The following is a 25,234-nucleotide window of genomic DNA, read 5'->3' as shown; positions in this document are numbered from 1 at the left end:
AACAAACAGAAGCAGACTCATAAATACAGAGAACAAACTGGTGGTTGTCAGAGGGAAGGGGGTAGGGTAATGAGGAAAATAGGTGAAGGGGATTACGAGGTACCAACTTCCATTTATACAATATAGAAGTAACAGAAGCATGGGCAATAGACTCAATAATACCATAATAACATTGTGTGGTGGCAGTGGTGACTATGTTTATCATGCTGAGCACTGAGTAATATATAGAATGGTTGAATCACTATATTGTACACCTGAAACTAACACACACTGTATGTCAACTTTACTACAATGATAAAAATAAAAAATGGTTAAAATGGGCAAAAAATATGTTGTTAAAAAGTCTGCTTAACAAAATAATATTCTAAAAAATCAAAAAGAAGCAAAACACAACAATGTAAGATGAAAAGGTATCAGACTGAGATGAAGAAGAAAAGGATTTTAAAAGCTGAAAACTCGGGAGCAGGATGAAAATCTTTTAAGCAGCAAAGAACGGAAATGACAATGCAGAAAACACAGCCAGTGGCATATGTGGCAAAGTCAGGAGATTGCCTGGAATATATAGCAAAAAGATAAGAGAACAAGGTGAAAACAAGGGAAACAATGGCATACAGAAGTCAGAGAAAAGTCACTGTGAACGGTAAACCAGACTAAGTGAGAGAGCTGTGAATCATTCAGAACTATTTTTCAGTGCCCACTGAATGTCATGTATTGTGAGACCTACTGAGGATTCTGCTATGAACAAAATAGACTATACCCTGTTCTCATGGAATTAGAGATATGGAATGAAAAAGGTGCTCAGCCAAAAAACATGTCAGTTGAAAAAAGAATAAATGTGAGGAGAAAATGGGAGAGTTTTTGTGACAGAGGAAAAAATGCATTTACAAAAAAATGCATGGATTCCACACCTCGATAAATTGAAGTTCATGAGAATGAAGCTAATAGTATCTCAAATACACAAGGTGTCAGGGAATACACTGCCTGTGTACATTTCCTGGAAAAAATTAACCCAAACTCATGAGAAAGATGACTCAAAATTAAGAACTGAAGAACTAGAAATTGTGATATAAAAGGGAGTTTTGAAATTATGTAAAAATGAGTGAAAATGAAATTTAATTATGTCTCAGGTCCAACATCTCAGATTATAACAAGACAGAGGTTTGGGCAGAGAGGTAAGAAATAGGAGTGATTGTACATTAAGTGATTTATTTATTTATTTAATTTATTTAATTGTCACATTAGATAACATACCTTGTAGTCTTGTCTTCAGGAGTAGCATCCAGTGATTTATCACTTATATATAACACTCAGTGCTCATCTCAACAAGTGCCCTCTTTAATGCTCCTCACCCATTTTCCCTCCTCTTCCCCCACCCCATCAACCCTCAGTTTGTTCTCTGTATTTAAGAGTCTTTTATGGTTTGCCTTCCTCTTTTTTTTTTAATCTTATTTTTCCTTCCCTTCCCCTAGGATCAGCTGTTAAGTTTCTCAAGTCCACATATGAGTGAAGTCATGTGATACCTATCTTTTTCTGAGTGACTTATTTCGCCTAGTATAATACCCTCCAGTTCAATCCATGTTGTTGCAAATGGCAAGATTTCATTCTTTTTCATTGCCGAGTAGTATTCGATTGTGTATGTGTATATTCATCAGTTGATGGACATTTGGGCTCTTTCCATAATTTGGCTATTGTTGACAGTGCTGCAATAAACATTGGGGTGCATGTGCCCCCTAAGTGTCTTTGAAATTAGGGATACAGATGGAATAAGAGTTAGAATGATCACTATAGGTCCTTCTGACTTAATTATACATTGAAAAAATTACAGTCCATCTGAATCATGTGGCTTGCCCAAAGTCAGCAGTCAGCGAGGGCAGATCCAAGTCCTGGGGCAGTTCTGCTTTGCAGACCCATGTACTTTCCACACCCTTACATTACTTCTGGTGCTGCTCTTTGCCATGCTATCATTCTTAACGATTGACTCTGACATCACATCTGCTGCAGATCGGTTCTCACCACTGGCTTTCAACACCACCAAATCTAAGAGTATATCTTTTGTGGATTAAAATTTCTCTTTAAGGAAAAGGACTATGCACCTAGGGAGTATAACTACAAATGCATTCTTATAAATTGAACTGTCAGGCAATTAAAAAGAATCCTTTTTGTCTTTTATTCAGTTCACTTCCTCATACACTGGAAACTTTTATACTGGTGGCGTTCACTGACAAAGGTAGGGTAAAGCTAAATCTTAAATTTTTGAAAATGATGGTGCTAAATATTCCTATGAGAAATATTACTGCATAAGAAAAAAAACAAGACATCTAGTATTAAGTGACAAATCTTCTTACTCTTACTATAATTACTTTTACGAGCTATAGGATAGAAAACATTGAAGATAAATATCCCTACCCTGTGTATGATGCCTAAGAACTGGGGGGGGGGCGGTTAATTTACTGCTTCTCTTCAGTTTTCATAACCCTCAAAGGCACTTTGCCACCACTTTGCGCAAACAAAATCCTAGAAATACTAGAACAGTACCAATAAGATAACACAAGATTGCTAAGTTAAATACATAATTACTAAAAGGTGAGGCAATAGAATTTAAGGCAGGACATCTTTTTAATTTACTTTTATTGATTATTTTAAAAAACATTTATCTATTTAAGTAATCTCTACACCCAACATAGGGCTCAAACTCACGACCCCAAGATGAAGAGTCACGTGCTTTTCTGCCTGAGCCAGCCAGGTGTCCCTAACTTTTTATTTCTTAATTGCAAGCCAGCTATTTACTTGAATGAGAAGAGAAACAAATATATCTGTACCTTCACAAAAATATCTTTAATAAAAGATAATACATATGTTATATATTCTTAGCTCTTCACATCTGAATATAATACGTACATCAGAACACTTGATTGCCTGTTTACATTTGGGTTTTGGAGAAGCATATTTTCATTTCCAAATTAGAATATTTGGAGAAGCATATTTTCATTTTTAAAATGAAAATTTGGAGAAGCAAATATTTATTTTCAAAAATGAAAATGAGACAGCCAAGGAAATAACAGCTTTCTCAATAGCTCTTGACAGGTAACTTTTATGATTATATTGGTATAGAAGTAGCTCTAGTCCAAAGTCCTTCTTTACTTCATGAGTTTATGTTCTTGCTGAAGAACCTTTGCCACATATTTTTACAGTCATTGGCTTACTTCATCGCTGGTTACAGGTCAGCTTTTTAATCTGTGTCATATGTGTACAAACTGATGCCTACGCCTCTGATTAGGTAGAACTGATGCCTACGCCTTGGAGAATATATAATGCTTACAAGACACTTTAAAAATACTCAAGAGTGAGGACACCTGGGTGGTTCATTTGGTTGAGCATCCACTCTTGATTTTGGATCAGATCATGATCCCAGGGTCATGGGATTGAGCCCTGCATCAGGCTCTGCACTGAGCATGGAATCTGCTCAAGATTTTCTCTCTCTCTCTCTCTCTCTCTCTTTCTCTCTCTTCCTCTCCCCCTTCTCTCTCTTTGTCTCTTTCCCTAAAATTAAAAAAAAATACTCAAGAGAGAGACTTGGTTGACAACACATGGAAAGAATGGAAGATGTTGTTACCTGGCAATAGGTGGGTTGTCATGGAATTAAGTTGTAAGACAGTGGTTCTCAACCAGCAGGGATTTAGCCCTTCAGGGGCATTTGGTAATGTTCTGAGATGGTTTTGGTTGTCATACTAGGGTGTGTGGTGGGGTGCTACTGGCATCTAGTGGGCAGAAGCCAGGGATGCTGCTAGATACTCGACAGTGCACAGGACAGATCCTCCTCTCTCCCCAGTCCCTTTGTGTGCTCTTGGTCAAGTCACTGATCCTCTCAGGATCTTGGTTTCCTCATCAGTAAAATTAGCAAACTAAAATACATTAAGTGTTTATGCATGGAGTCTATAGTTAATAATACAACACTGTATACTTAAAATACCTTGCTAAGAAGGTAGATCATATGTTAACTGTTCTTATCACAATACAAAATAATAATAATTAAAAAATTGAGTGCCTGGTTGGCTTAGCGGGTTGAGCATCTGACTCTTGATTTCAGCTCAGGTTATGATCCCAGGGTTGTGGGACTGAGCCCCGTGTTGGGCTTCACGTTGACAGCATGGAACCTGCTTGGGATTCTCTCTCTCCCTCTCTCTCTGCCCCTCTTGGCTCATGCATGCATGTGCTCTGTCTCTCTTTCAAAATAAATAAGCTTTCAAAAAATAATACAAAAATAGAGAGCAGGAGGACACTTTTGGAAGTGATAGGAAGATCTATGACAAAGACGGTGGTGACGGTTTCATAGGTATATACTTATCTCCAAACTCACCAAGTTGTGTCCATGAATCTGCACAGCTTTTTGTATGTCAATCATACTTCAATAAAGTGGCTTAAAAATACATGGAGTATTTAGGACCACACAGTAAATTTAGTGCCAATTTAGTACCAGTAAGTGTGCAATAAAGGGAAGACATTAAATATTACTATTGTTATGATTTTTATTATTAAGAGGATTGCATTCTTAATACTTAAGAAGTAAACAGTTTTTATTAAAATAGGACAAAATTAAAAATTGCTTCAAGGCACATGCCTACTCTGAAAATGGTATGTTTTACAGAAATGGTTCCGTAAACAGATCATTCCAGCCAGAAATCTATTCCCATTTCCCTCAGTCTCTAGCAATTATATATAACCAGTTAGAAGAGGGTAGCTGTTTATGTCCACCTGTGACATGTTTTCACTGCATGGGGCTCAGGCTATAGCAGGTGATCTGACATACAACTTCCTGTCTCAGCTACCAAGACCATGACTAGAAAACTTCTACATGACTAATAATTGGCTTTTTTATGGGTCTAACATGCTAAAACTTTTGTTGACATCAAGAGCTCTTTTCCTGTATTTTCTTTTTTTTTTTTTTTAAATTTTTTTTTCAACGTTTTTATTTATTTTTTGGGACAGAGAGAGACAGAGCATGAATGGGGGAGGGGCAGAGAGAGAGGGAGACACAGAATCGGAAACAGGCTCCAGGCTCCGAGCCATCAGCCCAGAGCCCGACGCGGGGCTCGAACTCACGGACCGCGAGATCGTGACCTGGCTGAAGTCGGACGCTTAACCGACTGCGCCACCCAGGCGCCCCTTTTCCTGTATTTTCTAAAATTGCTTTCCAGAAGCAATCTGGCTTGCAGATATCTCTACTTACATTTCATAAATGCCTTTGCACTTCGTAATAAACCTCTAAGTACATTTGAAGACTTAATTTTGATGATAAATGTTCTTTCCATTGTTTATTGAAGTTTAATAACTAATTCTTAGTAATAAATTTCCCCTACCTAAAACAGACTGAATGGATTGGAAATTGCCCACACACTTTTCCTTGGAAAATTGTATTTGTCTATTTGTTGCTCCACCCACTCTACATTCACATTTGAGAGGTGCTAAATAAGTCACACATTTGAAAATGTCATGCATGTCTAATTTTATGCCTGGCAATATAATTTTTTTTTATTTTAAGGAAAGTAAACAATATGCCACATTTCAAAAATTTTGCCAAGCCTTATGTTATTGTTACATAGCACACATAATCCACCATTACAGCAATTTACCTATAAAATTTCATAATAAAACCATATGCCTTTTGTTTCTGTGGTATGTAGGAAGGCTGGATCGAAATAATGGTATTTGATCTCTCATACATATAGTTATTGCCAGAGGGGAAATTCTGTATTGTGTCTTTTCTTTTGCATGGAATCAACAAAATCATGGGAAATAGAATCAGAATATTATGTGTTTGAAAATTGCAAAAGTGATAGCACAACTATTACTGAGAGAGCCAAGTAAAAAACTTACTTTAAATCAAGGTCACTATCAAAAGTACTTGAGCAAAGATAAACTTTTTTAGAGAATCACATTTGACAAGTCCCTAAATGTGAACTGTTGACATGTCAGTGTTATAGTTGCGTCAGATAAACTTAACTTCATGTTAAATCCAGTCTGAGTAGGTAAAAAAATTTTTTTTTTCTTTTAAAATTTATTTATTCTGAAAGATAGAGAGAGAGTGGGGCAGGGGCAGAGAGAGAGGGAGACAGAGAATCCCAATCAGGCTCTGTATTGTCAGCATGGAGCCCTATGAGGGGTTTGAACTCACGAACAATGAGGTCATGACCTGAGCCCAAATCAAGAGTTGGACGCTTTACTGACTGAGCCATCCAGGTGCTCCAGAATTTTTCTATCAGTATTAATTCCTTCATGTATACTGCTGGTTCCTCTGTTACGTTTTTTCCCTTTTTTAAAATCTTATTTTATTTTATTTTTATTTTTTTCAACGTTTTTTTTTAATTTTTTTAATTTTTTTTAATTTATTTTTGGGACAGAGAGAGACAGAGCATGAACGGGGGAGGGGCAGAGAGAGAGGGAGACACAGAATCAGAAACAGGCTCCAGGCTCCGAGCCATCAGCCCAGAGCCTGACAGGGGGCTCCAACTCACGGACCGCGAGATCGTGACCTGACTGAAGTCGGACGCTTAACCGACTGCACCACCCAGGCGCCCCTATTTTTATTTTAAAAATTTTTTTTCAACGTTTTTTATTTATTTTTGGGACAGAGAGAGACAGAGCATGAACGGGGGAGGGGCAGAGAGAGAGGGAGACACAGAATCGGAAACAGGCTCCAGGCTCCGAGCCATCAGCCCAGAGCCTGACGCGGGGCTCGAACTCACAGACCTCGAGATCCTGACCTGGCCGAAGTCGGACGCTTAACCGACTGTGCCACCCAGGCGCCCCTAAAATCTTATTTTAAAGAGAGAGAGAGAGAGAGTGTGTGTGTGTGTGTGCGCGCGCGCGCGCACACACACACACACACACACACACACACACACACACACACACGAGCGGGGGAGGGGCAGAGAGAGACGGAGAGAGAGAATCCCAAGCAGGTTCTGCGCAATCAGCACAGAGCCTGATGGCGCTGGATCCCATGAACTGTGAGATCATGACTTGAGCTGAAATCAAGTGTCAGATGCTCAACTAACTAAGCCACCTAGGCACCCCTCCCCTGTGACTTTTCAAAGCGACCTTTTCTCATGAAAATTTAAGATTGTGTTTGAAATATATCATTCTACTTCTTTCATTTATTCAAGGGCAACTGGAAGACACATGAAAAGTGTTGTTTCTCTCACTACCCCCACCTCCAACGTGTTCCTTGCCCAAGAAATGGGAGCTCCACCAGCCAGGTACTCAGCCAAATAAATGAGGAGTCAACCTTAATTTCTTTCTTTCCTTCTCCCTGAGAAGGGAGCAAATCCTGTCATTTCCGTTTACAAATAAATCCCAACCGTTCACTTCTCTCCATCTCCACCACCATCCCTCCTCTGGGCCATCATCATCTTTGTCACCAGGCTAACACAATGGCTTCCAGAAGAGTCCTACTGCTCCCAGCTTTGCCTCGTGTTCTGTCCCCAACCACTCTTCACCAGCACGGCACCTGCTCTTGTAAATCCACACATCAAATCACATCAAAGCTCTGCTTAAAACTTTCAGCTTCCACCCTTCTTGTTAAGCCCAGAGAGGCTGGCTTATTCCAACCTCAACTGCTCTGTCCTCTGCCTGGGAGGCCCTCTCCCCACATTGTCACATATCTTGGAAGTCTCCGAGGGTTCTGTTCTGCTCACTCACTATTAAGGTATCTCTTCACAGTGCTGCACAATATATAATTTTTTAAAAAAATGAATAGACTTCATTTTTTAAGATCAGTTTTAGGTTTACACAAAACAGCAAAGAGTACAGAGTTCTCATATACCCTCTCTCCCCTATTTCCCTAAACAATTTTCCCTATTAACATTTTGTATTAGTGTGGTCACATGTGTTACAATTGATGAGCCAATACTGGATATTATAATTAACTGAAGTCCGTAGTCTAGATTAGGGCTCACTCTTTTTGTTGTACATTCTATGGGTTTTAACAAATCCATGATGCCATGTATTCACCACCACAGTATTGTACAGAATAGTTTCACTGCCATAAAAATCCGCTGTGCTCTACCTATCCATCTCCTCTCCTGAAACCTCTGGCAACCACTGATCTTTTGATTACCTCTAAAGTTTTGCCTTTTCCAGAAGGTCAAATACTTGGAATCATGCAGCATGTTCAGTATTTGTTTAAAAAAAAGTACTAAATTATTATCTGTGTCCCCCCCCTCCCCCCCTTTAGAGTATAGGTCCTACAAGAACAGGGATCTTGTTCTCTCCTTTGGCCACAGTGCCAACCACAGGTCCACAGTGTATCCCCTGCAGGAATTTGTAGACTGAATGAATGGATGAATCTAACTGCCAACCAAGTGGACAGCAATCACCCATACTTTGGAAACATTCCTTTCTTGATTTGTTCTAGTAACTTTGGAGCAGACTTATCTAGGTTTCTGACTTTTACATTGATGCTTGGCAGAAACTGGGAAAAGAAGAGCTAGTCTCTGGCCCCAAGGGGTTGAGAGTGTGGCCACCACAGATTCTTTTGCCTCATGAGACCAATATGTCATGAAAGGATTTATCCAGTCATGCTGGATATGCAGGTGCTCCTGAGTTAGAGAGGCAGAGCCTGGACCAAGTCCTACATGGTAAAAGCAGGCTCTGCTGGGCCTCTCTCTGCCCTCCAGGACTCAGAGGCTACTCAGGAATCTGCTTTCCCACTTCCCTCCTTTACCCTAGCCTTTGCTCTGCCCAATCTTATCCGTCCACCCCTCCCAACGCCCCCCCCAGCAATCTCTGCTTTTAGCACTCTCAACCTCCTTGAATTCTCCTCTTCCTCCCATCTTTTCATCTGTGAAGCAGAAAAACACTCTAATTGTGACTGACAAGAGAGAAAAAAGCCCTCAAGATTCCTCAGATTAAGGAAAAGAAGAACCGCATATGTTAAAATAGTGCAATTAACTATTACAACAACAACAACAACAACAAAAGCACACCCTCTAAAATACTAAAAAATGCCCAGAGGTCTCAGTCATAGTTTCCCTAAAATCTCCAACTTTGTCTCATTAAATTTTTCCCTCTCAGTCTCCACCGTTTAATACATAAAAATCAAATTTCTTACTCAATGTTTAAGTTATTCTTTTTATTATTGTGTCACAATTCTTAGAAATCTTTCTAAATGTGTGCCCACAGGAGACCAGACGCTTCTGAATTCATGATGATGGAAGCTTTAGGGTGTCCTTACTGCTTCCTATATTTAGACTCAAGGAAATATGCCCATCATCACCATGTTCAAGGCCTTAAATGTTTTATATCCTTCAAGTTTAGACTTACTCAGCCTCTGCCTTTCCCAACTAAGCCCTAATCTTCCTAACATAAACCCCTCCCCAGCAGGGGAAGCATAAATGAACAAAAACCAATAGGACACTTAGCAATACTGTTGGTTGAATAGTATGTAGTGTGATGTCTTTTGGGGGCATTTAAGAGCTAAGGAAGGAATATTTTTGAAAATGTACAAAATTAAAAAGAACATAGCACAAGAAAAAAAATGTTTAAACCCCTTTGTAAACATCAAATATTTTAAAGTACATCACAGAATTTTTGAAAGAATAGGAAAATCTTATCAAGGTATTTGAAAAGTAACTATTAACTCCCTCAATACAAAATAGAGCTGCCTAGTTTAGTGGGTTTGCTCTGGGTTCTTTTTTATTTTTTAATTAGAAATATACTTTTAAAGGCTACACATTTATAATTTATAATTAACAGAACTATTTGCCATGTATACTTTTATACTTTTTAAATTCATTCACCTAAAAAGTTAGTCAACAGTGAATTATCTAGCCTTTGAGCCTATGATCATCCCTTTTAATGCCTAGAATTTCAGAGAATGCTATCTATCTTTAGCTATTTATCTAATAGCATTAATATCTAATGCTATTTATCTTTAAAAATAAATAAGGAAATCAACAATTCTTAAAGATATAAGCTTGCCCCTAAGACGTTTCTTTTTAAAATTTGTCCTGAGTTCCATAAAGATGATATAAAAGAAGAAATAAAGTAAGTCCAAAGTGTGCCCATGGGACTTTAATGACTTTGAGGGCTCCAGTGACCACGGTAAATCACTTTCTAAAGCTTCATTCCCAGGGTTGATCAAGTTACTAAAAGCCTCAGTGCAATTACAGCCTTATTCTGCAGGTCAGAATCTGTAATTCCTTAGGTTTTCCTTAGCTATCACTCTGCCGTCAGATATGAAATATTCCCAGTCTAATAGGATCATAGCCTTGCTTCTGTTCCCAGTCTTTTCAACATTCGTTTGAATGACAGTATCCCATAGTATTAAGCAGTGGCTCAGTAAGGGATAAGATATATAAAGAAGCAAACTTACCATCAAACACGTTACTATAATAACAAAGATGCTGAGAAAAATGACAACAGCATAAAATCCTTCTTTGCTCCAGATTTTGTCCGCTTCATGCTGCCCTTGTAAAACATTTTTCTTTAAAAGCAAAACAGAAAGTCTGACGTTAAATGAGAGTTTGAGGAGAATGGCGTTCTTATCAGACACTCAACATATTTTTAGCTTCACTCCATTCAGTGTAGTAGAACACACCTACGTTCCCCGCTGCCAGAGCTGCTTCTCAAACTGATCTGAGACGAGGACAGCCGTCCCTATACATGAAGAGATGATTTTATCTCCTGTGCAGGAGCGAGCGTGCCGGACATGGCATATTGGGTCCTAGACTTTGTAAATGTCCCTCCAACAGTCTCTCTGGGAAATTACCTGGTTCATAAGTAAAAGAGTTCTGTTCTTTTCTGTGTTGAGGAAACTGTTTCTGAAGCTTTCCTTACTGTTTTAAGTCCCCTCCCACAATACCAACACCCTGGTTTACGTGCTGTAATGCAGCTCTTGACTTTAAACAAAAGTGAAACAGGTGCAAACAAAATCTCTTGATGCTTTTATAAACAGACTAACAGTGTCAGGATCATTTCCTTCCTTTTTTTTCTCTTTCGTCAAATCTTTTTTTTTTTCCTTTGAATGCAGTCTACTTTTGCAGTTCACCTCCACCTGATTGAAGTTCACCTCCACCTACAAATTGTTAGGATATTATATTTTACTTAAAGCAACAGGGAGCATCAAAAAGTGCAGAATCATTCGGAAATAAAAGTAAGATAAATAGTTTTACTTGCGCCTTTAAAATTTTTTTGCTTGCTGCTTAGTGGGTGAAAGGGTGGAGAAGAAGCTGAATAAAATGTGAATGAGTGTCTTAGTTTTATTTCACCCAGTCCTTCTTTAAAAAAAAAACCCACATCTATTAATATCACAACTTAGAAGGCAATTAAATTTTATAATTCAGTGAAATTTACAGATTCATAGTTAAGGAAACTTTAGCTTGAAACTGAATGGCCTACAGTTGGGAAAAACATAAATGCTAAATCAAGTCAAATGTTTCCGCTCATCTAAACTTCCATTTTGTTGAAGTATGCCTTTTATTTCCCTCGGTGAGAGTCCTTGTCTGTCTTTGGATATTGCCTCCAACAATTAAGAAAGCCCTGAACAACAAGATATTGATGATGAAAAAGCCACATGGGGGCGCCTGGGTGGCGCAGTCGGTTAAGCGTCCGACTTCAGCCAGGTCACGATCTCGCGGTCCGTGAGTTCGAGCCCCGCGTCAGGCTCTGGGCCGATGGCTCGGAGCCTGGAGCCTGTTTCCGATTCTGTGTCTCCCTCTCTCTCTGCCCCTCCCCCGTTCATGCTCTGTCTCTCTCTGTCCCAAAAATAAATAAATTTAAAAAATTAAAAAAAAAAAAGAAAAAGCCACATGGATAGTGGCCATGGAGAATGAGAGTTCATCTTGGGCACCCCAGTGGCAGATGAGTGCCCAGCTTAATGTAACCACTGGGGTGACTTCAGCTCCTACTATGTGGAAGAGAAAAACCACCTACTTGATCCTAGTCAACCCACAGAATCATTAGAAATACATAGTTGTGTCAAAAATAACATTCTTGAAGAAAAAGAACACCCCTGTCCTTGTAGGTGTCTGAATTTTGAAATCATTGTTAAATTATTTTTCAAGACTTTTTAAAAAAATACAACACATTCAATGTTTGTAAATTAGACAAAAAGAAATAGTTGCCTTAAAAAATAGTTTATAAAAACTTTTATCCTGGAACTCAAGTTGCTGGGGACTTGAACAAAACAGAGCAGAAAGGATCTTGGAGTTCAACTGTGATTATAAAAATGATTTGAGGCAGACTCCTATTGCTTGCATAGTTGAATTTCCATTGCCTTTGCTTATAAAACACTGATATGCTCACTGTAACATCTCGCCTACTTTCTAAGACACAAATTCGTAGATATAAGAAATGACTTGTATGTATTTTAAAAATATGTAAGTGGTCAGTTGAGGGAGAATCTGAAAATACTTGCTTGATGAAATGATTAGAAACCAAGTATCCTACTGGAAAGGAAATCTTGCATTCAAGTGGTGATTTGTCTTTTACTCTTTGACCTCAGCCAGATCATATTTAATACAATACCTCTATAAACATAGCTGGAAACTATCAGAAAAAAAAAACAACTCTTGTATAAACCAGGTATAAATATGGTAATGAGTTTTTTACAGGCAACTAAATAACAACTATTGCTTGCTATAAAAGCAAACTAGTTAAGCCTTCAAGTAGGCAGCCTAAACTTGTCAAATTTAACTATGAGGATCTGAGCTTTAGTTCATGTAAAATTTGGATAAAAAAGCAGTGGTTAGGTGGGTGGAAAGAGATTTTGTGTTCCTAACCTGATTTGGTTCCTTTCTTTCTCTTTCTCTTTTTCTTTCTTTCTTTCTTTCTTTCTTTCTTTCTTTCTTTCTTTCTTTCTTTCTTTCTTTTCTGCTATAGTTCGACACCTCTGGAATATCAACTTGTTCCTTTCTGCTTAAGACAAATCTGTTTTGTTTTCTTTTTTAACCAAAGTGGTGATGATGGAAGAATTAACCTCCTACCCCCACTCCCCCACTCCTAGTTAGAAAGGCACTTGTTTTGAACTCCTAGAACTTAGTCACTGCGCTTTCTTGGTAAATAGATTTCCTTCTGAGTCATGCTATTACTGCTGAGCACTACTATATTTGTACAGAGATCTAAAAAATTGATAAGGATAGGGTAATAAATGGAAAAGTTTGTAGTTAAGATCCCACAAGTCAAAAGAGTATAATTCACAGGAATCTCCAATCTAACCTTTGCATAAGGTTAATGTGATGCCTTTACAGTTTGTCAAAGGGCTGAGGGTTCAATAATTCAGAGGCTCCACAGTCAGGTCAAACCCAATGCCACTGTATTATCTTTACGTCTTATATCATAGCTACATCTACCTACATGCTTTGCCCTTTAACTCTGTTGCAGTGAAAGAAGCTGATGAATTTTGTTTATTACTTAAAATTTGGGCTGTTTCCTGTATCCACAATATGGCTTCTCTGCATTGTTTAATAATTTGATGCACGATAGTTGTCTTAATTGTTTGGTTTTTTTTTAAACAATTCTGATCCCAAGTGATGGGAGACATCCCAAATGCTAGAAGACATGATTCAGAGGCTTTAGGAGATATATCTTTTTAGAAGAGATGAAGCGCACAGAATAAGAATGAAGTGGAAATATTTTAATTATCTGGTTAATTGAGTTAGGTAGATAAACAAGGTGTATCCTACAACAATATAATTTTGTTAGATAAATGCTAAATGTCCACTGTATTATGCATAAAGTGAACAATTCGTTCTGAATTACCCAACACATGTTATCTTTAATTGTATTCCTCCTCTGCTTTGTATGGTCAGGACTATAATTCTTTAGATTGTTGACTAATGTTCTAGTTTCAAGGAATAATCACCATGCTCATGGGTAATGGTATATATTTATTTGGTATATATTTTTTTCTGTATGTGAATATTCCATGAAAGTATCATTCAGCACCTTGGCCTGTTAGTTAAGGAAGGTAACTTCCTCCTTTGAAACATAAGACCTGCCAAACTGGCATAATTCACCATTAAACAACAACAGCAAATCCTAGCTCATTTTTGCATTATCAGTGTAGAACTTACTATTTCAATACATATTTAATTCAGTCATTAATTAATTTTTAATTAATTTTATTAAAAAATTTAAAAATAGAAACTAAAATAATGAATTTCATTTTATTTCCCTAAGATTTAATTTACTAGGCAACAGGAAGTCTAATTTTATCTTTATGAGCATCTTATAATAAAAAAATATGGGAGTACTTACAATGTTCCAGCTCATAAAAATATATAAAAGAAATAATATCTTTTTCTCCCCCAAAACTTAGATTAAAGTGAAAACAGATGAATAAACAAAAGTAATTCTGTATTTGGTATTTTTGTTTCCCAAGAGTCATTTCCAATTACATCAAGCAGATAAAGAAACGGCAACGATGGAAAACATGTCCTTCCCTGAAAGTAATGCATATTAACTTAGAAATAGATGCTTTGAGACCGCATTCACAGTGTTCTCTGATCCAGGTAAAGGATGAGAAACCAAAATACCAATATTCTTTTTTTTTCTGTTAATAAACATGTTAGCACAGCACAGTGATAATTTGGGAATAAAAATGTGAAAGAATGGGTTGAGGCATAAGTTGTTATCAGCATTAATGACAAAGATGACACAGACGACAGTGTTAATGACAAAGATGAATAAAGAAATGGAGAAACAGAATACCATCACCAGCTTAAACAAATATCAACAAATGCTTTTGCAGTGCCCCTTTGGACCCTATGTTGCTGAGGTTGCCCGGGACCATAGATGGCTTTCTCCTGTTTCTGCATTAGGACTTCAGGTCAGAGGGTAATGCTGGGTCCATTCTAGAAGTGCCTGAACAAAAAGCCGCAAACAATCCATCCTTCTCTCCTTACTGAAATGCCTCATATCCAATTAAAATACTTCCCAGTCTCCTGTCGGTAATATTCTCTAGATTCTAGATTTCCTAGATTTCTAAATTTCTACACTTTCATAAAAAGTATCACATTTTGCCCATCAAGTATACTTCCATTATTCAACTACACTACAGACCTGTGGTCTATGGTGGGCTAATAGTTCTGTGACAAGCTCCTCATTATCACTGGGCTGAGGTGTGTTGGAGGACAAATACTTAATTTTTACTGTTTTTTTTGTTTGGTGAGCTTCTCTTGGTTTGCAAATCTGGATGACTCACTAAGCTGCTGTATTCCTAAAGCATTCAGAGTGGCATTTAAACTCAGAATAAAGCAACAGGGAAGAGTGCTTATAATATTCACTGAAAGATTATGGGAACAAATAAATAAACCCAATGGTCTTTTTAAATTTTACAGCACTGTCCTGGGCAAGATAGTGTGCAAGGCCATCTGTCAAGGGCCTAGATATGGAAATGGTGTTTGGTTGGATACAAAAGGGAAGCCCTTCAGAGTCGCATGCAATCAGGGTTGAGGAGGAGTTTGGGTGTTTAAGCTCATATTGACCTTTTCCCCTGGCCTCTCTGAAGCAGGAAATGAGGGGCTTTCTTCCTCAAAGCTCCTATGGCCCAGTGTGGTAACATTACCATGGATTCTCCTTATCTGCTTATATCTTATTTGCCCTACTAGAAGACAAACTCATTGAAAGCCAAAATCGTATTTTATTTATTTACTTGTTTGTTTATTCATTTATTTGTCCAACTTTGGACACTACCTGGCACACTGCTTGTCTATTTGTGTGCCCATTATATGCCAGCGTCTGAATGAAGGGGTGGAGACAACAGATAAAGTGAAACGGCATATGTTCTCAAGGAGCCTACAGGGTAGAAATAGGTTTGAAGACCAAGACGGGATAAGGGCTTCTTGCACGAAGCTCAGTGAGAACACAAAGCAAGCGCCCACATCTGTGGAAGCACAAGGGAAGGCTTTGCTATAGAGTAGACTGATCTTGAACCACGAAAGGTGTACAGATGGATCAACATATGCACAAGCATGGAGGGAAGAGAGTATGGGGGTGTCCTGGGACTCACTGAGCGTAGAGGTGCTGAAGCCTAAACTAGGAGGGTGCTGTCCAACAATCAGAAAGCCCAGTGCACAAAGGACCATATATCATGTTAAGAAATCTAGATGTGATTCTATAGCATTTAGGAAGCCAAGGAAGAATGAAGAATCATGACATTAGGAGAGCACGGCCAGATCTGCTCTGAAAAAGATTACTCTGTGTGACAAGAGGGAAAATCCCTTGTGTGTGTGTTGGGGTTGTGCAGAGCATGGAGAGGGCAAGGAGGAGAGCAAAACTAGATGCAGCAAGACTGGCTGGAGGTTGTTGTTACGGTCATGGCTCAATGATGAAATACATCTTCATTCTGCCGATAAAAAAACTGTCCTGCATTCAAATTATATTTGTTTGGTCCCTACTCTGTGTGAGGACTTCCACATATATTTCTAAAATTTAATTCATATTTCAAGTCTATAAGATAAAACTATACTCCCCCTACCTTTTTTTTTTTTTTTACTATACCCATTTTGGATATGAAGAAACTGAGGCTCAGAGAGGCTGATACTATGCCAAAGACAGACTTAATCTCATAGAGATTAAATCACTTGCCCAAGGTCACACACATCTTACGTGCTGGCTTTGGGATTCAAGCTCAGTCTTGGACCAAAGTTTTTTATACCACACCGGTGATGTCTGCTGAAATGAGAGGCATTGTGCTTCCCTGAATAGGGGAAGAGACTAGGAGTCGAGATGTCTAGATGTCAAAGGTTGTTTTATACCTCATTTGCTTTGTCACTTCGGTGAAGTCACTTAATTTCTATGAGCCTTACTTTCTATATCTGTAAAATGTTCACATGTGCTCCCTCAGAGTCTGAGTCTATGATTCTGTGAATTTAATTAAATGCATTCAGGATGATGATCATTCCAGCAAGTTTGTTAGAATGGGACATAGCAGAAGGTAAAAAGGGACTGAATTTATTCAGGGGCGAGGAGGGTGGAGATGGTGGGGGCAATTTAAAAAGTGCAGATTTAGAAAACACTATGAAGAATACATTCATAGTTCTTAAAATTATGTTCCTCAGAAAACAAGACAAAATAAAACAAAACAAAAACCCCATCTCAAATGAATTCCTAGATTGTGGACAAAGGTAAGTATCTGGCAACCACTGTGACAATGAAGGCAGTGAGGAGTACACCTGTTGAAGAAGAGAATAGAAGGGTGTAATTTTGGACACTTCAGTTTCAAGTAATCAACCGACAAATATATCCAAATGGCTTTTCTTCAACACAATTTACTGGATAAGTCAATAGAAGCTACAAGACCATAAAGATTTGGAGATAAAAGTGACTCGGAGTGGAATTTTGATGTGAAAATAAATTCCGTAAGGAACAAACATATTAAGTATGAAGATCAGAGAATTCTGACCCTTAGGGAGATTTTTATTATCAAATAACACACAATAAACAGCTTTCATTTCAACACCTCCCAGAATCGAGTTACCATGTCATGCCAACTGTGCACATTTTTAAATGAAATATTCCATGAACAACATACCTCAGGGGAGACTTCTATAATTCCAAATTGAGATAAACTTTGATGTAAGACATTTATATTAAGTGAACGCAGCACTTCCTCAGATGGGAGAGCATCCGAAATTCCTGCTTTTCGGTTTATAGGAGACACAAATAGTTCAACACTGTTCTTCTTTCCCTAGTAAAAGCAAATTATTTGTGTACATTAATAGGCATTTTAAACAGCTTTGGGAAATATTTTCACCTTCCCCCTAGAAACATTAAAGAAAATCAGAACCCTAGAATGTCCAAAGGCATCTTGGCAATCACATTTATTAGTTATCTGGTACACTCAGTATTAACAGCCCAAAGCCTGAGATTTTCCAATGGCCTTCTTTCAATTAGTTGACACTTCAAGATTTGTATCTTTATATTTCATTGGACTCTGGTTTAATTTCCATTCCATGTTGTGATTTTTGAAACATATCGTGTAGACGTTCCTGAAGTCTTTTGTGTTTAAAGAGGCATTTTAAAATAAAATAAATTAGGGACGCCGGGGTGGCTGAGTCAGTTAAGCGTCCCACTCTTGATTTCAGCTCTGTTCATGATCTCACGGTTCGTGAGTTCAAGCTCTGCATCAGGCTCTGTGCTGACAGTGTGCAGACTGCTTGGGATTCTCTCTTTCCCCTCTCTCTCTGTCCCTCCCCTACTTGCTCTCTCTCTCAAAATAAATAAATAAACTTAAAAAAAAACTTTTAAACCAAATGAATTAAATAAAACCTGTTATAATGGTACAATTATTAGACATCACCACTCCATATATTTTTCTTATAACTTGTATTAACGTAAAAGCTGAACTAAGGAAGGTGATGCTAGATGAACTTTGAAGTTGCTTCCCTGATCCTGTCTTTCACCTCAACTATATTATACTTTTAAAATCTACCCTTGGTAGAAATGCATATGCCGTGCAGTAATATCATGGTACTTTCCTATTAGTATTACCTCCTTAGCTGAAATGGAAACACGGTATTTCTTACCATAAATGGCTGATACGCCACATGCACACACAAACCAAACACCACACAAAAATGACATTGTCACTGATAGATTCTCTTCTACAACTTATACACTGCACTTATGGAGGGAATTGTTGTTAGTCTTTTCTTGTTGATGCATGGAGTTCGCTCATGCTAGACAACGATCTTTCAGTGCAATTTATCAGAAGTTCAGCCAGGTATAAAATGTAGTATTATGCTCTCTTCGGCAGCACATACACTAAAATGCAGGGTCAGTGTCCTCCGGGAAACCCAGAAAAAACGTTTCTGTGTTTGCGGGAGATATCAGACAAAGACTAAATACAGCATAATGCTGACGTGAAACATGTTTATAATAATTTAAACAGTTTCTGACCTAATAACCACAATGGTAGGAATAGATGACTTGTTTTGTGCCTGATACACTCCTAGGTACCTTAAATCTGTTATCCATTGAATGCTGAAAACACCTCCAGGGCACAGGTATCATAGTTTCCATTTTGCAAATGAAGAAACGTAAGTGGCTTGCCTAAGGTCACACGGTAGGACATGGTCAGGCTGAAATGCAGTACGGTTCTGTCTGCCTGCCTCCAAAGCACCGTGCTCTACTGCCTCTTGCATCATCATAGCTCCATCTGTTATAATAACTGCTCTTAGAAACAGACATATATAGGGGGACCTCGGTTGAGGCACCTGCCTCTTGATTTCGACTTAGCTTGTGATCCTAGGGCCGTGGGATCAAGCCCCGTGTTGGGCTCCACACCGAGCGTGGAGCGTGCTTAAGATTCTCTTTCTCTCTCTGCCCCTCTCCCCCACTCGCACTCTCTTAAAAACAAGCCATATATATATATATATATATATATATATATATATATAAATGCCACTAACATTCTCTGAGGATAAGCATATACCTCCCTGTGTGTTCCAAAACTATTTTTCATCCCTGCAAAGAGCTATTATGCTCATTAAATCTATACATACAAAAGTATATCCAAGATATCTAAGCATACCTAAAAGATTTACATCTAGATCTAAGACATCTGTAATCCCTGTCTTCTCACTTGAGCCGGCTATGCCCTGGATATAAAAACCAATTTTAATTCTTTCAGGATATTGGGGAGTGTTGTATTTCCTCTTCAATGGTACTGTGTTAAAAACTACAGTTGGGTTTTTTTTTTTAAGTTTATTTAGTCTCAAGAAATAGTTGACACGGAATGAAAGTTATCATGGGGTCTGAAACAACTCATCCTCCACACACAGAAAAAATTCAAAGAAACAAAAACTCTAAAGCAAAATAAAAAGCAAATTCTTCTCCATAGCTGAAAATACAGATATTGACGCAATAGACAGATAAGCCTAAGCAGGAGCGTAAGAATTTACAGGAGGGGTATGTGCACTGAGATATTAGATGATCCCAAAGCCCCTTTTCACAGGAACCTTAGGTAATTAGATTTTTACAAAGAGAAAATCTTATGATTTGAATTTGCCTTTCTTTGCCTTTGCTCACACCCACCTTCACATGCAGATGGGAACGTGTAGTTGGATGACATCAAGGTTCCCAAACACTGAGGAAAGGGGGAAAGAAAGGATGTGGGTGACTGATAGATAGGTCTGAAGTGGGCCCTCTACAAAAGATCCTTCGGTTTTACCTCATCCCCACCCCAGATCAGATCCCCATCTAAGTTTTCTCATGACTTCCAGCCTTATCTATTCATGCATTCCACTTGTGCTGCTGTCCGGAAGGGTTGGGTCTTCTTTATTCTTTATTCGAAATCCTCTGCCTTGTGCATTTGGTACCCTTCCTGATACACTTGAAGGGTTTAAATAGATACTGTTTGGAGATGGTGTCTTAACTGATGTAGAAGCTCTCACTCTTAAGGAGAATATTTTGGGAGTAGTGTTAGGTTGGTGAGACAAGTATTTTCGGCCCCTCTGTTCATATTTATCGGGATAGTAGCTAGCCCTGAACTATCAGAGAGTTGACAAACTTTTCTGGAAAGGGCCAACTAGCCAAATATTCTAGCTTTCAATTTAGCCAACTACTCAACTCTGCCATTGTAGCACGAAAGCAGCCATAGACAATATGTAAACAAAGGGGTGAGGCTTGCTCCGATAAAACTTTCCTTGCAAAAAGAGGTGGTATGCCAGATTTGGCTCCTGGGCCATAGAACTGTAGCACGGGGGCTCTTTATTACTAAAGCCTTCAATAAAGATCAAAGTTTGTACTGGGAATGCAAAATGTAGGCATCTTACAATGAGGCGATTGATGTGCACTTGCTGGGGTAAGAGTCCTAAAGCTGCAGCCACTCCTTGGCGGAATATCCGAAGCAAGGTTATGTTCAGCCTGTTTACATCCATTTGCAGCGTCTGAAAAATAGAGGAAAAAATAAATCAAAATTACGGTAAATTTTTGGTTCCACATTCAGTGCCTGCTGATGGCTGACCATGACAATTTCTGTGACTGAGAAATTCATACTCATGGTGCTTTATTGCATTTTTAATGGAGATTAGGGACATTTTTTGTGAAATTTTAAATGATGTTGGTTAAAAATATGATGCAATTTGTCTAGGTATAATAAATAAAGCTAGGGAATAATCAATTCATAAGGAATTTCCCTGAAATGTGTGTTGGCCTTTAGCTTAAGGCCAGATGACAGATTGGAGTATACGGCCAAGTACATTTCAGCAATCCAAGCCTTAGGACATCTTTAATTTGTGTTCACACACAGTCACATGCTGTGTAGGTTCTGTGATGCTAGACTTGGCAGTTTCTTTATGTAGTGATCCACTGCCAGTGCAAGGCAAAAGAACAAGGTGCAATAATGCATTTTCAAACTCCGGTAAAGAAGCCAATGGTACTCATAATTTGGTCTAAGGTAAACAGTTGTTTTTCATTTGTTTGGGCAAACACTCTTAATTTTCAGGTTATTTGGGGGAAAAAGCACAACTAAATATTTAAAAATTCCTAAAATACAAATCAAGTTACAAAATTCATAGTATAGCCTTTGTTTCAGCCATGGGTGGTATTACTACATTTAAAGTAAAATTGTGAACTAGTTAAAGTATTTTCAAAAATGCATCATAATCATTTGAGGTAGGTATTTTGCAAGATGGGGAAACCAACTCTTCATGCATTTCTTATATTTTATAATGCTTATTTCATTAACTTGACCATAGCAGGTTATAAAATAGCTGTTAGATGGTTGCAATATCATCTATTCTATAAAGTGGAGCACACCTCTATTTGTGCACTTCTGTGATAAAGAGATTGGCTTACACTCATAATCTACTATAGTATAAACATTCTTACAGGACCTTTTCACAGCTTGTTGTAAAAGGACAATGGAACGTTTTCAAGAATTTATTGTTTTTTTTTTAATGTTTATTTAGTTTTGAGAGATGGGGAGAGAAAGCATGAGCAGGGGAGGAGCAGAGAGAGAAGGAGACAGAGGATCCAAAGCAGGCTCTGCACTGACAGCGGCAGGGTTGATACAGGGCTCGAACTCAAGAACTGTGGGATCATGACCTGAGCCGACGTGGTCAAATGCTCAACTGAGAATTTATTGTTTTTTAAGGAAATAATACATAAAGTTATACATAACTTCTATGCATAAAGTTAGTACAAAATAAGTGATTGGAAACTGGACCAAATACTCAATGTTATAGGTATCAGAGGGATTTGGGGAGGTCAAAAGACATGAATCAGTTAAATGGTGAACCCAGCTGAAGTTCCCGACTGCTTTTATACCTTAGGATCTTTTTTTTTCTTAATTTAACTTAATTTTTTTTTTAATTTTAAAGAGAGAGAGAGAACATGAATGGGAGAGAAGGGAAGAGAGAGAGCAAGAGAGAGAAAGAGAGAGGGAGAGAATGTTAAGCAGGCTCCATGCTCAGCAAAGAGTCTGATCCCATGACCCTGAGCTGGAAATAAAGAGTTGGATGCTCAACCGACTGAGCTACCCAGGCGCCCACACCTTAGTATCTTTTAATGCTTGCCTAGGGTCAGGGACCATAGAAGTGGGTCACTTAGGAAACTGAAACTGGACTCCTTGCCAAAAACTGAGATCCAGAAAAGGTCAGAACCATCTCAAAACTTTAGCTAACAGTCCAATAATAAAGTACAACTTGCTTCTGAGGAGGGGGAAAGGAGAATTATGTTGGGGGATAGGTAGAAAAGCTATATCAACACCATCAGTGATACTTTTTTTATGAAATAAAACCCATCAGGGGCGCCTGGGTGGCGCAGTCGGTTAAGCGTCCGACTTCAGCCAGGTCACGATCTCGCGGTCCGTGAGTTCCAGCCCTGCGTCAGGCTCTGGGCTGATGGCTCGGAGCCTGGAGCCTATTTCCGATTCTGTGTCTCCCTCTCTCTCTGCCCCTCCCCCGTTCATGCTCTGTCTCTCTCTGTCCCAAAAATAAATAAAAAACGTTGAAAAAAAATTAAAAAAAAACCCATCAAATGTATATTTGCTATATTATTTTATAATTTATAATTTATAATTGTTTGCTATATTATTCTCTCTACTTGTCTATAGACCAACTTTTTTTCTGATATAAAACAGCATACTTTAATACAGAAAAGTAAGACTTGAGCTCAACCCAGAAGGATGATCAGGATTTGGAAATGTAGTAATGAGGAAAGCATTATAGTTTCATGCATGCTTTATGTTCTATGGAAACATGCCTTATGGAAAATCCAAAAGATAAGAAAAACTCAGTCCATCTGGTGGTTCTGAGAAAGAGAGGGCTTCCTTTTGTCCAACAGTTTCCTTTTGGCTCTGCAAGGCTGTGGAAACCACCAACAGATAGGGGACATTGCACCGGAGACTTAACTCCTCTTCCTTTGCAAGGCCAAAGATGGGTTCCTCAGTTCCTGCAAATGCTGATTAGGAACCACTGACTTCTGGCTCACCCCCAGTGTTTGTCAGGCGGGGTGAGCAGGCAGGCACTGCTTCTGATCCCCACGGGCAGGGTTTGGAGCCAGCAGTCTACGCTGGGAACCGAGACTCAAGGGGCTTGCATACACACTTGAGAACTCAATTCCCAGGGTCATGATTAGCTTGAAGCTTGTAACTGTGGAAACAGTATTAAAATCGAAGTTCCCCAGATGAAAATGGTAAATGGAAGTGAAATGGGAAGTCAAGATTAAAAATCACTCAAAATGGCAACTTTCTAAGACGGCAAAAGCTGTGCATTTGAAACAGGAATTTAGACTACCTAACTAGAGTCAAGAAATTAGTTGAAATAATTAGTTTAAAATTGCAATCAACTGGTTCATTGCATCAAAATATTTGAATAATTTGCCTCAGTTCTCTGCTTGCCTGAGATATCCCCCATAAAATAGTGATACTCAAATGAAGTACAAACAAATAAGTATATATTTGAGGGTCTAACATGTGCCAGACAATATGTATGAGTACAACTGGAGAAAAACAAAGGATTTGACACAAAATGAGAATTTTATTTCAGAAGAAACCAAAGTGTAAGAATTCCTGTAGTTAGAGGATATATGTTCATTCCTTCCTTCTGGATAGGTGCTAGAGATGCACAGCTTCTTTTCCTCCTATCATGTAAGATCATAACAACTATGATAGAATATAAATTTCCATGGCAATAACAATAGTGTCACAACTTCAAAGTTACCATGCAATAATGCAGGATATATTTTAGTCTGAATTCTAAACCCATTTAGTCATTTGTATTATTTAACATACAAATGATTTAGGTTTTTAATTTCAAGAGATTCAAAGGCTCTTTCCAAATGCAAATACCAAGCCATAAAGCTATTCACAGCAGTAAATAATGCAAATAGAGTTACTATCCAAAAACAATCAAGTATTTTATTGGTATTATAAATACATATACAGAAAAAAATGGAACATATTAAAAAATTCAAAGATTTCAAACTCCATCTGTATTTAAATGTTTTTGGCCTCTGCCTCGTTAAGAGAGTTCTGAGTCAACACTCTTTCCCTGGGGCCTAGGGTCCACCCCAGCTACCCCACAACCCGGGAAAAAGAGATACTACTTTGTAATAAGACTTTCTTTGATCACTGGATTGTCCACTAAAGTAATTGAAGCCTGTGACCCTTAGACATAAATCAGTCCAGTGGAATTCATTAAAATGTAGTACTTAATTCTATTCACCAGCATTATATTTAAATTAGAAGTACGTGATTGGCTTTTAGCAATTTATTTTTCAAGAACAGGTGAATAACTTTTGTCTGGGAGGGGGGCAGTTTTCTAAATGTTAGACCCCTCTTGATGTAATGCAGCCTGGTCTGCCATCTGATCAAACCCAGTAAGAGTCAAGACCACACCCAGTGGCCCCATTAGGAGGAGGAAGGCCAAATGGTCAACTCTCTTCCTAGCGAGGTGACCTCAAAGCCCCTCAAAGTCTCTGTTCCCAACAGCCACAAAGGAACCCAGCTTCCTCAGGACCAAGCCTGTCAAGAGGAATCTGCCCTATGTCTTTCTAACTTTGTGTGCCCATTGCTACCTGGGACGTCTAACTCCACATTATTAACAAGGAGCATCCCATTCTGTCCAGAGGTTAGATTGTCAAGTGAATTCCCGGAATAAAATCAAAGTCTCCCTGTTTATGTCTTTGAACCAAGGAGAAGACCCTGACCTATCAGAAGCATTTTATACAATTGCCACGACCCTTTTTACAATTCTGTGTTGTCCTCTGCTATTTTTAGACAGTATTT

General features: G+C 38.4%; 1 protein-coding gene across 3 annotated transcripts in view; it reads right to left on the bottom strand.

The window, feature by feature from the left end:
* PTPRR (protein tyrosine phosphatase receptor type R) overlaps positions 1–25,234 on the bottom strand; it is a 247,515-nt gene that overhangs the window by 95,801 nt on the left and 126,480 nt on the right. For 2 of the 3 annotated variants that reach the window (XM_058742040.1, XM_058742041.1), the window contains 3 exons: positions 20,778–20,891; positions 17,534–17,689; positions 10,373–10,483 (listed from right to left, as the gene is read on the bottom strand). In XM_058742040.1, coding sequence (XP_058598023.1) covers positions 10,373–10,483; positions 17,534–17,689; positions 20,778–20,891 — 381 coding nt within the window. Of the gene's footprint in view, positions 1–10,372; positions 10,484–10,768; positions 10,870–17,533; positions 17,690–20,777; positions 20,892–25,234 lie in introns of those variants that run through there. The other variant, XM_058742042.1, reaches the window with a different exon arrangement.

This window comes from Neofelis nebulosa, chromosome 8 (genome assembly GCF_028018385.1).
Source record: "Neofelis nebulosa isolate mNeoNeb1 chromosome 8, mNeoNeb1.pri, whole genome shotgun sequence".
Classification (NCBI taxonomy): domain Eukaryota; kingdom Metazoa; phylum Chordata; class Mammalia; order Carnivora; family Felidae; genus Neofelis; species Neofelis nebulosa.
This window is presented reverse-complemented; position numbering and strand designations above follow the sequence as displayed.